Consider the following 17,261-nt stretch of genomic DNA (forward strand, 5'->3'; position numbering starts at 1 on the left):
ACTCGGGAGGCTGAGGCAGGAGAATCACTTGAGAACCCAGAAGGCAGAGGTTGCAGTGAGTTGAGATCGTGCACTGCACTCCAGTTTGGGGGACAGAGCAAGACTCCATCTCAAAAAATAAAAATAAAAAATAAAGTGTTTCCGCCAGGTGCAGTGGCTCACGCCTGTACCCCAATACTTTGGGAGGCTGAAGTGGGTGGATCACTTGAGGTCAAAAGTTCAAGAGCAGCCTGGCCAACATGGTGAAACTCCATCTCTACTAAAAATGCAAAAATTAGTCATGCACGGTGGCATATGCCTGTAATCCCAGCTACTCAGGAGGCTGAGGCAGGAGAATCGCTTAACCTGGGAGGCGGAGGTTGCAGTGAGCCAAGATCGCACCACTGCACTCCAGCCTGGCAATAGAATGAGACTCTGTCTCAAAAAATAAACAAATAAAAAATGCTCATCCCATCTGATGTAGACACAAGCACTGGGCCAAAGAGCATGTGAGTACTGTATATGGCTTCATATTTGTCATCTTATGTTAGGTATTGATACCAGGTTATAGAACTGTCTCTAGAAGATCCTCTTCTTTGGATCAAGATTCCAGCTTCTTTCTTTCCAATCATTTTTAAGTGACTGTTTTCCCATTACTGCAGTTCAAAATATCTAAATTTGAAATCATAATTTTCTTTCCCAGAACAGAGCTGTTTTTCATCTTCCCTGTTTGAATTGCATCATCATTCTCTTAGGATGGAAAGAAACATAGGCCTTATCTTTCATTCATTCTTCTCCATCTCCAGTGTACAAGTCAACAAATCCTACTGGTTTCTCCTTCAGAAGTACTGCTGAGCTTTTTCATTTACATTTCTTCTGCCATTACTCTACTTCTCCCTATTATGTTTTAGTAATCTCTCCTCTGGTCTCACGTCTCTTCTTTAAGCCTTTGGCCTCTCAAGTCAAAACTACCAAAGAAGGCAAAATGCCTTAAAACATAATGTCTTAGGAAGAAATGAAAGGCAAATTAATATCAACTATGAGAGATCATCTACTCTATAGCAGAGTAAAATTTCTTTATCATTTTCTTTACCCTAAACTTCAGCTAATCCCCCAAATTCTCCTGCTCATTTATTCATTCACTCATTCAACAGTATTTTTAAGTATATGCTCTATACTGATGTTAATAGCCAAATATTATACGTATTTCACTATCCTTTGGCAATTCTTCTTGTGTCTTCAGCTGTCGTAGTTATGCTTTCTCTAGTTTTTCATCTCCAGCCTCAACCTTGCAAATTCAATTCCTATTTATTAGGTACTAAATCTTGATTCATTTTAAGCCCCATAAATCATACAAGTCCCACAGCTGATGATTGGCAGAGCAATGATGACTCAAGTCTGTCTCTTATGCAGACTAGCACTCTCCCAACCCCATCTTACTGTACTTACTTATAAGGCCTGTTGTCTGAGCTTAATGATGTCAAACAGTAGAATACTGTAGTTGTAGTTGTATCTTAAGAGAAAAGGTGTAGGAATGAGAAATTGGCCATTTGGTTGCTTTTTGTTAACAAATTTTAAGAAGCTTGGAAAGAGTTGCATTTCCATAAGTAGCCAGTTACTATCTATCATATCTGTTTTCACCTTCCTGTTCTTTCTTAGTTACATCTCTTCGAGTCAGATGGCTATTCTTAAACAAATTTTGGAACCACAAGCTCTATGTAGTTTAATGGAAAATTAAGTAACAAAGAACGAGCCTTTGTATGTGGGTTTTTGTATGTGGGTTTATCCCCTCTCCCAAGCCATCTATGACTAGTAATACTGTGAAAAGAACAAATTGAGATAAATCCTCATGGTTTTTACTTTATTTTTTTTTTGAGACAAAGTCTCACTCTGTTGCTCAGGCTGGAGTGCAGTGGTGCAGTCTCGGCCCACTGCAGCCTCAACCTCCCGGGTTCAAGCGATTCTCCTGCCTCAGCCTTCCAAGTATCTGGGATTACAGGCGCACGCCACCACGCCCCGCTAATATTTGTATTTTTAGTGGAGATGGGGTTTCACCATGTTAGCCAGGCAGGTGTTGAACTCCTGATCTCCAGTGATCCTCCCGCCTCAAATCCTTGTTTTTACATGGACTTGAAATAGCCCATCAAATGCCATTTTTCTTTTTTAAGAAATCTTCATATTTTCTGATAATATAGAAAATGTTTATTTTTCATAACCGAAACAACATACTTGGTATGTTGTTCACCTGGGATTTGGAAATGATAAAAGAGCTATCAAGTAAGGATTTCAAGAAATGGTTTATGTACCTCTGACATTCATGGCATTCAACCTGAAATAGCTCTTCACTATGGTAAACAGCATTTTTAAAAACAACATCATTTACCTGTATATTAGTTTCAAGTGGTAGTTTTCCAGCAATACAGAACTGAATTGTGATGCTTGGGGAAATTTTAATGATTTACTTTATACTTTTGAAATTTCTCAATATATATATTTTTTAAGATTGAAGGTATGGCCTCACTTAGAAAATAAAACTTAAATCAACTACTCCCCACCAAAGATTCTTTTTTTTTTCTCATAAACCTTTGATTGTGAAAATGTTACAACAACATGTATTATTTTCTCTTAAAAATATATATGTATAATTAGGGACCAATAGTCAGTTGGCATTTCTGAACAGCACGGGTGCATTGATACCACCTGGAGAAGTTATAATTCCAGACAAAGTTAAATATTATTTAAATCTGCCTATCCAACTTTATTAAAGGTGAACATACATTTTCTGTTGGGCCTTTGCAAATCCTGAAAACAACTGATTCTTTATGGATCTCAGGTTTGGAGACCACTATTCTGTACTATTTCTCGGGACATTAAAAATATTATTTTATTATACTATTTCATTAAAAAAATGTTTTTTCTATTTTTTAAAAACAAGAATCAGGTGAATCATTTTATTTTATGAAATAAGTTTTGGTGTGCCTGTCCAGTTGCTTTGTAGGTAGTACTTGGAAATTACCTGGCCCATCTTTGAGTCTGGAGGTGGTATTACCATGGCTTTGTATGATGTTTTGCAATTTCAAAACAGTTCCCTGCAGCACCTTTGAGTCCCATGGGTGGTACATGACATTGTGGTATATGATTCCATTGAGGTAGGCAGTGCCTAAATAAGCAGTCTTTGTTGCTTACTGTATTTCTTGGAAAGCAAGACATAATTTAGTGTCTAAAGGTCAGTGCCTGTATTCTTAGCTGAAATTTCATAATTCTGACACTAAGCAAAAGCCTCTCTTGCCCTCCTTTCTGAACTAATTGGTTCTAAGCAATGAAATAAAGTACTTGCCTTATTTATATATTCATATGACCGCAGTAATTTCAAAAGATTTTAAACTTCTTTCCATTTCCTTGCTTTTGTCATTTTTCCGTTCCTCCACCCACTGGCTGGTTATGGGGATTCGCTTTTACATAAAGAGAGCTACTGAAGTCAAACAAAATCTACGTCTTACTGAATCCCAGCAGGAGGTTAATGCAATTAGGGACTTTCTAGCTGAAGTGGTTGCCAGGTGAAAGAGAACAGAAGAGACTCCTTGAGTAATGCACAGCCAACTGATTTGCCCCATTTTATCCTTAATGCCTTCTTTGTAGATCTGTTCTCTGTTTTAAGTGACTACAGATGTTAATTGATTATAAGATTTATCTTTTTTCCTTGACTCAACTTCTATTTTCCTGTCTTTTGCCACTTTCGGAAAAACTTATTCACTCAGTTGTCAGACATCAGCATCAAGAAAGCCAGTCTGTGGGAACAGATAAAATTCCCTGGCCTTTGGACAGTTTTCCCCACTGGATCCTTCATGAATAAAATAGAGTGGAAAGAGAAGTAAGGAGAGCATTAGAGCATTAAGAATTTTATCCAAAAAGTAAAGTCATATTGATGACATCTGACAGTAGAGGTAGACTTTAATGATATGAAAGCCTCTGGAACTAGTATTGGCTTTTATTAAGAGCATCTTTTGTCCAGGATTTGCTTCCGAATAATGGGGGAGGGTATCCCATTGTATGGGCCATGAGCTAATAATCAAAGCTGCTTTTACAGTGTTAAAATGTGGTATAATAAAGAGATTTTTTTTGGCCACGCGCGGTGGGTCACGCCTGTAATCCCAGCACTTTGAGAGGCTGAGGCGGGCGGATCACGAGGTCAGGAGTTCGAGACCAGCCTGACCAACATGATGAAACCCCATCTCTACTAAAAATACAAAAATTAGCCGGGCATGGTGGCGTGCGCCTGTAATCCCAGCTACTCAGGAGGCTGAGGCAGGAAAATCACTTGAACCCGGGAGGTAGAGGTTGCAGTGCGCCAAGATTGCACCATTGCACTCCAGCCTGGCAACAGAATGAGACTCCATCTTGAAAAAAAAAAGATTTTTAAAAGACACCTTTTCCCCGGAAATTTTGGAAAGGTAAAATCTATTTCCCTGTGAAATATTCAGCATCTCCCAATACTCAACAGCTGTTGTTTAACACAATAAAGATGACTATTATTAGGTTTGTATTACTGAGGAAAAAATATTTTCTTGACAGAGATGATTTTGAACCTAATAGGTTTTTTTTGTTGTTTTTATTACCCAGATTATATTTATTTAGCAATATGCAGATTTATTTCATACATTAGATTTAAAAAAATAATAATAATAAAGATTAGAGACAAGGTCTCACTATGTTCCTAGGTAGTCTGGAACTCCTGAGCTCAAGTGATCCTCCTGCCTCAGCCTCCCAAAGTGCTAGGATTACAGGCATGAGCCACAGTACCCGACCATAAATTAGATTCTAATGAAATTTGTGTTCTGTTTTGTTTTTGTCTAAGGGTATATTACGTAAACCAATGATGAGAAGTGTGAAAATACTCAGTGGAAAAAAAAATAGTAATGAACAGCTTATTTATAAAGTAATATCTAAGATTTTTTGGGGTTTTTTTCATTTGTTTTAGGGACAGGATTTCACTCTGTCTCCCAGGCTGGAGTGCAGTTGCAGTCCCAACCTGCTGGGCCCAAGCTGTTTTTCTCCCTTAAGCTTCTCCAAGTAGCTGGGACTACAGGCATGCCCCATACCATACCCTGCTAATTTTTGCTGCTGTTAGTTTTTATAGAGATGGATTCTCCTTATGTTGCCCAGCCTGATCTGGAACTCCTGGCTTCAAGCAATCCTCCTGTTACCCTGGAAAGGGGTCCCAATACAGACCCCAAGAGAGGGTTCCTGCATCTTGTGCAAGAAAGAGTTTGAGGCGAATCCGTGAAGTGAAAGCAAGTTTATTAAGAAAGTAAAGGAATAAAAGAATAGCTACTCCATAGGCAGCAGTGGCTTGAGCTGTTCAACTAAGGATATGTATTGTTACTTCTTGATTATATGCTAAACAAGGGGTGGAATATTAATGAGTTTTCTGAGAAAGGGGTGAGCAATTCCCTGAACTGAGGGTTCCTCCCACTTTTAGACTATATAGGGTAACTTCTGGACATTGCCATGGCATTTGTAAACTGTCATGGCACTTGTGGAAGTATCTGTTAACATGCTAATGCATTGTAATTAGCATATAATGAGCTTTTGGCTGGCTTCTTTACTGCAACCTATTTTATCAGCAAGGTCTTTATGACCTGTATCTTGTTCTGACCTCCTGTCTCATCTGTGACTTAAAATGCCTAACCCTCTGGAAATGCAGCGCAGTAAGTCTCAGTCTTATTTTACCTAGCCCCTATTCAAAAGCCTCTGATACTCTGACTTGGCCTTCCAAAATGCTGCAGTTACAGACATGAGCCATTGTGCCTGGCATAAAAGTTTCTTTCCTTTTTTCAAAGGAAATCTTCCATGTAATCAAATAAAATATCCCTGCTACATATCATGATAGTTTTTTAGTTAAAGAACAAATTTTCTCAGTCTGGATCCTAACTTAACTTTGCTACTAAAATGTTGATTTAATTCTCACCCTCTTCTATATTGTCAAGTTGATTGCTTATATTAAAATAAAGCAGGGATTTGCAGATAACATTTTTTAATAAAGGGCCAGATACTAGATATCTTAAGCTTTGAGGCCCTTGTATGTTCTCTGTAACATATTCTTTATTGTTTTTTATAACTCCTTAAAAATGTAAAAATATTTTGTAGCTCTTTTGTACAGGCCTTAAGAAAATAGGCAGAGGGCTTTAGCTTGCTAACTCTAACTAAACAATTCCTTTTTAATTAGTTGCTTTAAAAAAGGAAAAGTACAGACCCAAATGTGAAAGGTTATTTTTTTGAAGTAAAATTATAACTCATGTACAAATTGAGCACACAGAGATTTTTAGCTCTGATTAACAAAAGAACCAATAAAATGTTAAAATCAGTCCAAATGAGAATTGGACTCAAAGAGATTTATATTCTCTCCCAGACAGAATTCATTTACACTGTGATATGGTTTGGCTATGTCCCCACCCAAATCTCATCTTGAATTGTAGTTCCCATAATCCCCATGTGTCGTAGGACCCAGTGGGAAGTAATTTAATCATAGAGGCAGTTACCCTTATGCTGTTCCCGTGAATAGTGAGTTCTCATGAGATCTGATGGTTTTATAAAGAGCAGTTCCCCTGTACATGCTCTCTTGCCTGCCGCCAAGTAAGACATGCCTTTGCTCCTCCTTTGCCTTCCACCATGATTGTGAGGCCTCCCCAGGCATGTGGAACTGTGAGTCCATTAAACCTCTTTTTCTTTATAAATTACCCAGTCTTGGGTATTTCTTTATAGCAATATGAAAATTGACTAATATAGTAAATTGGTACCAATAGAGTGAGGTACTGCTATTAAGATACCCAAAAATGTGGAAGCAGTTTTGGAACTGGGTAACAGAGGTTGGAACAGTTTGGAGGGCTCAGAAGAAGATAGGAAAATGTGGAAAAGTTCGGAACTTCCTAGAGACTTGGAGGGCTCAGGAGACAGGAAGATGCAGGAAAGTTTGGAACTTCCTGGAGACTTGATGAATGGCTTTGACCAAAATGCTGCTAGTGATATGGACAATAAAGTCCAGGCTGAGATGGTCTCAGATGAAGATGAGGAACTTGTTGACAACTAGAGCAAAGGTGACTCTTATTATGTGTTAGCAAAGAGACTTGCGGCATTTTGCCCCTGCCCTAAAGATCTGTGGAACTTTGAACTTGAGAGAGATTATTTACAGTATCTGGCAGAAGAAATTTCTAAGTGTCAAAGTGTTTGAGAGGAAGCAGAGCATAAAAGTTGGGAAAATTTGTAGCCTGGTGATGCAAAAGAAAAGAAAAACCCATTTTCTGCTGAGAAATTCAAGCGTGCCGCAGAAATTTGCATAAGTAACAAGGAATTGAATGTTAATCACCAAGACAATGGGGAAAATGTCTCCAGGGCATGTCACAGACCTTTGCAACAGCCCCTCCCATCACAGGCCTAGGGGCCTAGGAGGAGAAAATGGCTTCGTGGGCCAGGCCAAGGACCCCCATACTGTGTGTAGCCTACAGGTTTGGTGGTCTGCATCCCACCTGCTCCACCCTTAGCTAAAAGGGGCCAGGAGCTCAGGCCATGGCTTTGGAGCGTGTAGGTCCTATACCTTGGTAGCTTCCACGTGGTGTTGAGCCCGTAGGTACACAGAAGTCAAGAATTGAGGTTTGGGAACCTCCACCTAGATTTCAAAGGATGTATGGAAATGTCTGGATGTCCGGGCAAAAGTCTGCTGCAGGGGTAGAGCCCTCAGGGAGAACCTCTGCTAGGCCAGTGCGGAAGGAAAATGTGGGGTTAGAGACCCCACACAGAGTCCCCACTGGGGCACTGCATAGTGGAGCTGCTAGAAGAGGGCCACCATTCTCCAGACCCCAGAAAGGTAGATCCACTGACAGCTTCCACCATGCACCTGGAAAAGCTGCAGACACCTAACACCACCCCATGAAAGCAGCCAGGAGCAGGGCTGTACCCTGCAAAGCCACAGCGGTGTACCCTCTTGTACCCTGCAAGGCCATGGGAGCTCACCTCTTGCATCAGTGTGACCTGAATGTGAGACATAAAGTCAAAGGAGATCATTTTGGAGCTTTAAGATTTGACTGCCCTGATGGATTTTGGACTTGCATGGAGCCTGTAGCCCCTTCATGTTAGCCAGTTTCTCCCATTTGGAATGGGTGTATTTACCCAATGCCTGTACCCCCATTTTACCTAGGAAGTAACTAACTTGCTTTTGATTTTACAGGCTCATAGGCAGAAGAGACTTTGCCTTGTCTCACATGAGACTTTGGACTGTGGACTTTTGAGTTAATGCTGAAATGAGCTAACACTTTCGGGGACTGTTGGGAAGGTGTTGACAAAAAGAGTCATACTCTATAAAATATTGGAATAGATTTATTCTGAGCCAAATGTGAGTAACCATGGCCCATGACACAGCCCTCAGGAGGTTTTGAGAACATGTGCCTAAGGTAGTTGGGTTGCAGCTTGGTTTTGTACATTTTAGGGAAGCATGAGCCATCAAATACATTTGAGAAATACCTTGGTTTGGTCCACAAAGGAGAGTTCCAAGCAGGGGATTCCAGGGTATAGGCAGATTTAAGCATTTTCTGGTTTACAATTGGTTGAGTTTGTCTAAAGACCTGGGATTAATAGAAAGGAAGTGTTCAGGTTAAGATAAAAGATTGTGGAGACCAAGGTTCTTTTGAAGTCTCATAGTAGCTGCCCTTAGAGACAATAGGTGACAAATGTTTCCTATTCAGACCTTTTGAAGGTGCTAGACTCTCAGTTAATTTCTTCAGGATTGGGAGGGCCTGGAAGAAAAAGATCTAGCTATGTTAATAGAGATTCTTTACAGATGCAGATTTTCCCCTACAAAGGATGGCTTTGCAAGGCCATTTCAAAATATGGCAGAGAAATATGTTTTGGGGTAAAATATTTTGATTTTCTTCTTTGTCACGTAATGTTATGCCAAAGTCAGATTGGAAAGTAAGTCATGATACATAGGGTTAAATAAAACCTGACTGATGAGAATTTATGGTTTGTAGGGCATGACTCCCCAGACTCCTTAGATAGGAATTTGGGCAAGATTTATAAAAATCAGAGCTTAGTCCTCAAAGGCATGATTGGTTTTGAAATGTGAGGACATGAGATTTGGGAGAGGCCGGGCGGAATGATATGGTTTGGCTGTGACCCTACACAAATCTCATCTTGAATTGTAGTTCCCATAATCCCCATGTGTTGTGGGAGGGACCTGGTGAGAGGTAATTTAATCACGGGGCCAGTTACCCTCATGCTGTTCTCGTGCTAGTGAGTTCTCATGAGATCTGATAGTTTTAAAAGGGGCTTTCCCTCTTTTGCTTGGCAATTCTTGTTGCCGCCATGTGAAGAAGGTTGTGTTTGCTTCCCCTTCCGCCATGATTGTAAGTTTCCCAAGACTTCCCCAGCCCTGTGGAACTGCAAGTCAGTTAAACCTCTTTCCTTTATAAATTACCCAGTCTCAGGTATGTCTTTATGAGGCAGCATGAGAACAGACTAATACACATTGCATCACAAACATTGTCCATGAGGTAATTTCTATCTCTAGAGACTTGCAAAACAGCCTAGCCAAAAACAAAGATTCACACCTTTATAAAATCAGGTAACTTCAAAGGGTCCAATAGACAACAACTAGCATTCCCTTGAAAGGACACTCAAAATCTTTTACCATTTTGGTCTTCCATAAATTTTGCTGACAGTCTCCCATCTCTCTTGTGATCAATAATAATTTTCAAAGGTTATTACTAATTATGATTTCTTTTTTTTTTAAGAGACAGGGTCTCACTCTGTCGCCCAGGCTGGAGTGCAGTGGTACAATCACAACTCAAAGCAAATTTCAACTGCTGGGCTTAAGTGATTCTCCCATCTCAGCGTCCCGAATATCTCCAAATGTTATTTTTTATCAGAAAATAGTTAGTCTTGTTACCAGAAAGCCATCCCAATCCAAACTCCAAGAGAGAGTTCTTGGATCTTGCACAAGAAATAATTTGGGCAAGTCCATAGAGTAAAGTAAAAACAAGTTTATTAGGGAAGTAAAGGAATAAAAAAATGGCCTCCGTAGGCAGAGCAGCCCCAGGGGCTGCTGGTTGCCCATTCTTATTTCTTGATTATATGCTAAACAAGGGGTAGATTATTCATGCCTTCCCTTTTAAGACCAATATAGGGTAACTTCCTGACATTGCCTTGGCATTTGTAAACTGTCATGGAGCTAGTGGTAGGAGTGTAGCAGTGAGGAGGAACAGAGGTCACTCTCATCGCCATCTTGGTTTCGATGGTTTTTAGCTATCTTCTTTACTGCAACCTGTTTTATCAGCAAGGTCTTTATGACCTGTATCTCATGGTGACCTCCTATGTCATCTTGTGACTAAGAATACCTCAACTTGCTGGGAATGCAGCCTAGCAGGTCTTAGCCTTATTTTACCTAGCCCATATTCACGCTGAAGTTGCAGGTGTAAAAGTTTCTGACAGTCTCATTAGGTTTGGCCTGATTATTCACATAGGTGCAGCCACAGTGCTAGTTAGTCATACAGGGACATCCTTGAACTATCTTTGCAAATCCAGAGCCATACAGTTTTGAGCAATTACTAAGACAACACAATTAACTTCTGTGTGGAGGTTTTCATAAGGATTCAGATTGGACTTTTAAACACTCTTTAATATTTACTATACTAAGGTTAGGAAATACATCTGAGAAACTCTCTCACCAGATTTCACCTGCAGTACATACAAATTTGGGTGAATTAATCTCATCTTCAAGTCCCCAGTATTTTCTAAGGCTTGCCAGGAAGTGACTTTCCTTACCACCTCAGGAATCAGGCCAGTGTTCCTGGGAGTACGTTTTTTTAGGCATTGGCTCCCTATATAAAGTCAACTATTGTTTCTTAAAGTAATTTGTCAATGAGAATCATTCTCAAATGTGATGTTCTCATTTTTGAGATTCCAGTATATACAGTTACAGAATCCAATTATATCTTGATAAAAAGGAGATGAGATTGGTATTGATCCTATGCAGATAACAATATTGCCATAAGAAGTTAAGGAAAACTCAGTACGTTTCTGAATGCTCAGTATTCCATGAAAATCAGATACTACTTAATGTTTTGTTCAGATCACAGAGGCAGAATCAATCTACTAAAATGTGGGTTAGAAGTAGTTTAAGGAGAAAGTGAAAGGGCTTCCTCATATAGCCACAAAAAATAGAACAATAAGATAACATGGGATGGGCACAGTGTTTCATGCCTATAATCCCAGCACTTTGGGAGACTGAGATGGGAGGGTCAGTTGAAGCCCGGAAGATTGAGGTACTGCACTCCAGTCTAGATGACACAGAGAGACCCTGTTTCAAAAAACAAAAAAAAACAAAAAAAAGATTCAGTCTTGGGGAAGGCAAGATCGAAAGAGTTAGCAAAGGAGATTTGGGCCCCTGATTAAGATAGGATCATGGATAAGAAACAATACTTGATTATTTAATCAAAATGAGAATAAAAGATAAGGTACTACAATTTGTAAAGAACCTAAGCTCTTTCACAAGTAAAGAACCTTTGTTCTTTGTGGTTTGATTTGTTTTGTATTTAATCATCTAGAACATAATCCAACATAAAGCCAGAGAATTAATTGTGCTCTCTAAGAAAATTACACACAAATAAGAATCATTTTTCATATTATAGATGAAGGCATTAATCAGTAAACCAAAGACGCAAACCCATCAACGCTGATTAAATTTTGCCAAAATTTTAACATGTTTCATGGCTTCTTTTCACATCCCAGCAGTATATTTTCCAAGGCAAATCAAATTCACTTTTTAAGATTTGTCTTTCTAGCCTGGGAAACATGCTAAAACCCCATCTCTACAAAAAATACAAAAATTAGCTGGGCATGGTGGTATGCACCTGCAGTCTCAGTTACTTGAGAGGCTGAGGTAGGAGGATTACTTGAGACTGGAAGATGGACATTGCACTCAGCCGAGATGGCACCTCTGCACTCCAGCCTGGGCAACAGATTGAGACCCCCATCTTAAAAAATAAATAAATAAATGATTTGTCTTTCACGTTCTGCAACGAACTGTCACTTTACTTTGTAACAAAAAGATTTTCCTTTTCCTTTAAAAACAAAAAGACTTACACCTTGTATTTCTCTATTACTATTGTTCCTAGTATAGTTACAACCACCTGTATCAATTATGACTTCTGTTTCAGAGAGAAAAACTGGGTAGAGAGAATGGATAATAAGAACTACATCATACACAAGCTCATTAGTAAAGCTCACAAATACACATAGCAGACTTTCTATAGCCACACACATCTCTTTTACACCTTCTTAACATGGCAAAAATGAAGCCATTTATTAACATTACTCAAAGATATAACCACTCTAATAGCATATACAAAACAAGCAAAAGTATGTAAGCTTAAAACTGTGTTTAAACAATGTTTTAGCATTCTAATTAGAAATTCATCTGGGCATCCAAACATACTTATTAATTAGCTCCATTTAACATTAGTCTGTGATTTTTAAATTACCATAAGATCCTGGAGATATTTAAGCTGACTCCTAATTGCTATTGATATAAAAAGCTTGTCAGCATTGTGATTCAATTTAGATTAACACAAACTTTCATTTTTAAAATACTAAACATTACAAAAGAAGAATAATATTAATTTTATCACTAAACCTGTATAAGTAAGTTTACAAAGTTCAGATTAATTTTTTTCTACATGAGAAAACAAACCCCAAGTAAAATAAAGTGTATATAGTATTATAGTTAACTCTGACACTAGCCTCGATTTGCCAAATATTTACCTTAAGTATGTGAATTTGGATTCTTAAAACGTTTCCAAACTGGTAGAATCTGTAAGGAGAATCTTTTGTTCTTTGTCTAGCATGTTTAAAGTGTCAGATGTTCACTTTCTTCTTTTCTTAGATTTGTAGGGATGTTTGACATATGTGCTTATTTAGCTCTGTAAAACCCATGAGATCCGAGGTCCTTTAATTTAGGAGACATTATAATCTAATTTATTAATACTCTCTAAAGGTAGGAAAATGTTTTATACTTATATAACAAGAGGCCATGGTCTTTCTGTTTTGTTTTTTCAAGATAGAGTCTTGGCCGGGCGTGGTGGCTCAAGCCTGTAATCCTAGCACTTTGGGAGGCCGAGACGGGCGGATCACGAGGTCAGGAGATCGAGACCATCCTGGCTAACATGGTGAAACTCCGTCTCTACTACAAAATACAAAAAAAAACTAGCCAGGCGAGGTGGCGGGCACCTGTAGTCCCAGCCACTCCGGAGGCTGAGGCAGGAGAATGGCGTAAACCCAGGAGGCGGAGCTTACAGTGAGCTGAGATCACACCACTACGCTCTAGCCTAGGCGACAGAGCGAGACTCCGTCTCAAAAAATAAATAAATAAATAAATAAATAAATAAAGATAGAGTCTCACTCAAACCCAGGCTGAAATGCAGTGACATGATCATAGTTCACTGCAACTCAAACTCCTAGGCTCAAGTGATCCCTTTACCTCAGCCTTCTAAGGAGCTGGGACTACAGGCACATACCACCATGCCCAGCTAATTTTATTTATCATTTTTGTAGGGACAGGGTCTTGTTATGTTGCCCAGGCTGGTCTCAAACTCCTGGCCTTAAGTGATCCTGCCACCTCCGCCTCCCAGAATGATTACAGGGCACATAAAGAGCTATGGCTTTAGTTCTACAACTTTTTAGCCGTGGGTCAAAAGTAAACACAGAATCACAAAACCTCACTGGTCCAGAGCTCAAAGAGCTGTTCCCCTTCATTGCTCAGGTTGGTCTCAGTCTCCTGGCTTCAAGTGATCTGCCCACCTCAGCACTCCTGAAGTGCTGCCACCACACAGAGCCAGAATTCTTAATTGAATTACACTCGACATAGACAAATGGAGAAAAAAGACTGACAAGCTGGATTATTTTTTGATTTCTCATTCAACAGAGAATAGATATCTATCACTCTTCTATAGAGACCTCAAATGGTCAAACCATAAAACCAAATTCTCAATTAGTGCTGCCATCAGTGAGGAGTAACTTACTGACCATGCATAAACCAGAAACAAAAAGTCAGCAAGAGAAGAAACAAATGAGAACAAGGAAGTCAGCAAAACTAAAGTCCTACTGCCACTTAGGGTTTCCTTTGGAAGCCAAGAAGAGATGTACCCAGGCTAAAACAGTCAGTGAGGAGGTACATTTATCTAGTAACTCAGTTTACTTTGTTCTGTCAGATAAATTCATTGCCATCTTGGTGGAACCTCTAAAAACGTGAAAAGGTAATTTTTTTCAAAAAGACAAAATCATTACTTTTATATAAATACACAATGAACATTTCTCACAAAGTCTGCTTTAGGCCCAGACAACTCTCCAGGGCAGCTGTCCTCCATTTAGTGGTTTATCCAATCAAAGCAGATTTGATCCATGGCACCATGTCTCAACACATGCTTCAGTGATCTCAGTGGCAAGGTAAGAGAGGATAAAAGAGCTTCACATTAGCAATTAAATGTTTTGACTTAGATTACACACTCACTTCCTTTTTTTCACAACCCATTGGTCAGAACTAGTCACATGGCCTTGCAAAGGGAATTAGGTTGCACACTCAGGTTACAGGCTCTCTTCCTTTTTTTCACAACCCATTGGTCAGAACTAGTCACATGGCCTTGCAAAGGGAACTGGGAAATGTAGTCTTCCATGTGTGTTCAGAAAGGGAAGAAGCACTGGAAATATCTGTGTGTGCCAACAATTGTACTTAAAATTATAGAATTGTAACAAACATTAATCTTACCAAAGATTAAATACTGTACCTACCCAGGTAAGAATATACAATCCCCAACATTCAGCTGTATAATTGTGAAGAAAATAATAACTTACTAGATTTTATGTTAGACTGCACACAATCTAATAGCTCAGTATATTTAAAAACCCACATCAGATATGTTACTATGGGAGTACAGTTACAGTAAGTGATTTTTGAGAGAAGGAAGGGAAAAAATACGGATTCTCTTATAGAGTCCGTCAAATTGAAATCACAACTGATTTGAAATAACAAAATACTTGTGCATATATATTTTTTAAACTGAAGGGATGGAAATCACAGTGGTAATAGTGGTTTGTTTGGTCTTCTAAGTGGTGAGGTTACAGATAGTTTTTGCTTTCTTTTCTGCTCATTTGCACTTTCAAAGTTTTCTACAATAAGCATGATTGTCTTAAAAGAAGATATTGAAAATGCTAGTAAACAGAGTTAAGCAAACAACAGCTAGTGTTGATGCTAGTGATACGGGATTGGGGTTTTCGTTGTTTTTGTAGAAACGTATTTACTCAGTTGAAACCTTACCACCTAATTTTCAAGTGAAAACTAAACTTCTATTAAATCAAATTATTTATTGTTGTGGAAAGTCAGGGTCAGAGTTCTGTGTCTCTAGAGATGGTAAAGGAATTTCTGGAGCCATGGTTTCAACCCAACATTTTCTTTATATTCATTCAAGGTGCCATGGTTTAAGTGAAAGAATGTTAAACGCAGCTGGTGAATACTGATAGAAAGACCTTCTTTGACCTGTCAGTACTGTGCTGGCCTGAGCTTCCAGACCCATACTTAACTAAAAGTAAAGAAATTATCACACTTCCAGGCTCATAGAAGGGCTCATATCACACCCCCAGGCTCATAAGCTTTACTGTATTAAATTGTCTTCATGTCTGATTCCTTTCTGCATGTTAACCTCAGAGAAATAGTAGTAGATATACTTTATACATGCCACACTATATTTGTAATCATTTAAATTCCTCCTATGTGTTCCCCACAACTGCTTTTACAAATGAAGAAATAAGGTTCAGATCTGATAACTTGCCTAAATCCCAAAGTGACTTTTTCAAGTCAGAATCAGTCTTAATAAGATATTCAATACTGTCATGTAGTGTCCTGGGTGTTCAGTAAATAGTATGTGTGATGATACAGGTGCTGAGCCTGGCCTTATGACTGTGATGTTTTAATCTCTTGCTTAGATTTCATAGTATTTTTTTCTCTGTCCATAGTGAATACAATTTTAGAGTTTCGTGCTCAGTTTTCTTTTTCTAGTTGTTTTCTCACTCATGTTCTATTTTCATTTTAAATGATTTTGCCAACATAAAATGAAAAATAAGAGAAGAAACATTAGAAAAACATGGAAATCTGTTCTGGCAATCTTCTGGACCTTTATTGAAACATAGGTAGATTGCTTTTTCTTTGTATTTACTGAACCAAGCTACTTAAACAAGTGTTATTTTATTTAGAATGTTTTTAATCTTCTTTAAGCGATTCTTTCAACCTTACCTGATTTAAATGAGAAGACAAATGTGAATGTTGAATTAATACCCTGTAGCTTTAAATCCAACCAGTGTGGTGCTTTTGTCTTTTATAAAAGATGCTCACAGCTGGAGAAGAGAGGCAGATACTGTCTGTGATCTCCATTCTCAGAGTCAAACTATTCATTTGCATTAGCTGCTCTAGCAAACTGCGTGCGCGCGCACACACACGGATGCTTGTTTGGCAGAAGCTTTCTGTTTATTCAGCACAGAGTTCTCCTAGGCTCCCAGATATAGAAAGCTCTAAGAGTTGCTACAGGAGATAGAATTGAAACTGTATATAGGCTGAGGTGGGCACTGCGGAGGATTGGCTATGCGAGGGTATTGATGTGGTGCGGCTGTACCTGCCTGTTTTGTGAAAGTCACTTCTCTGAGACTGTGAAGGTGAGAAGCCCAGGGATCCACTAGAACCTTCATTGCGGCTGGCTCTTTGGTGGGGGAAAGCATTCCCAGTGGTAGCTGTCCTCATTTGCAGCGTTGTTCTCGGAAACCAAGTATGTGCAGCAGTGACAGACTATGCCACAGCTCCTCTGCAGTTTGGAAGCTGGAACAAATGGAAAGAGCTTATAGCCAAGAGAGGTTGTGATTTGTTTTTACGATCCAAGCTTGCTCTGGCAGTGCACAAATGAAGGATGAGCTTTGTGGCAAGCAAAATCAGCAGACTGCCTGACAGGGGGTTTTGGTAAGATAAACGTGTTGTGATTTTTTTTCTTATTTTTTGACTTTTCTATATCAGCTGTATAGAACCGCTTCTTAGCAATAACCAAAACATTTTGCAAAATCACATTTGATGGAAAAGGATGACCAAGGGAACCAGAAGGAGAAACATAACTTGTGGTCATTCAGTTGTGACCTTCAGAGATAATCCAAGTTTTCTCATGTGTCTCTCAACAGACAGAAGCCAGGAATTTCCAGAGCAA

At 39.0% G+C, this 17,261-nt stretch overlaps 1 protein-coding gene across 12 annotated transcripts in view; it reads left to right on the plus strand.

Moving 5' to 3' along the window:
* The window catches only part of TMCC1 (transmembrane and coiled-coil domain family 1), a 255,494-nt gene that overhangs the window by 194,073 nt on the left and 44,160 nt on the right, over window positions 1–17,261 (plus strand). The window contains exon 1 of one of the 12 annotated variants that reach the window (XM_050781657.1): window positions 7,475–16,725. The exons of the other annotated variants lie outside the window; for them this stretch is intronic. Within the exon in view, the coding sequence (XP_050637614.1) occupies window positions 16,669–16,725 (57 nt within the window). The 5' untranslated portion in view covers window positions 7,475–16,668. Of the gene's footprint in view, window positions 1–7,474; window positions 16,726–17,261 lie in introns of those variants that run through there. 12 annotated transcript variants of the gene reach the window in all.

Source organism: Macaca thibetana, chromosome 2 (genome assembly GCF_024542745.1).
Source record: "Macaca thibetana thibetana isolate TM-01 chromosome 2, ASM2454274v1, whole genome shotgun sequence".
In the NCBI taxonomy this organism is placed as follows: Eukaryota; Metazoa; Chordata; class Mammalia; order Primates; family Cercopithecidae; genus Macaca; species Macaca thibetana.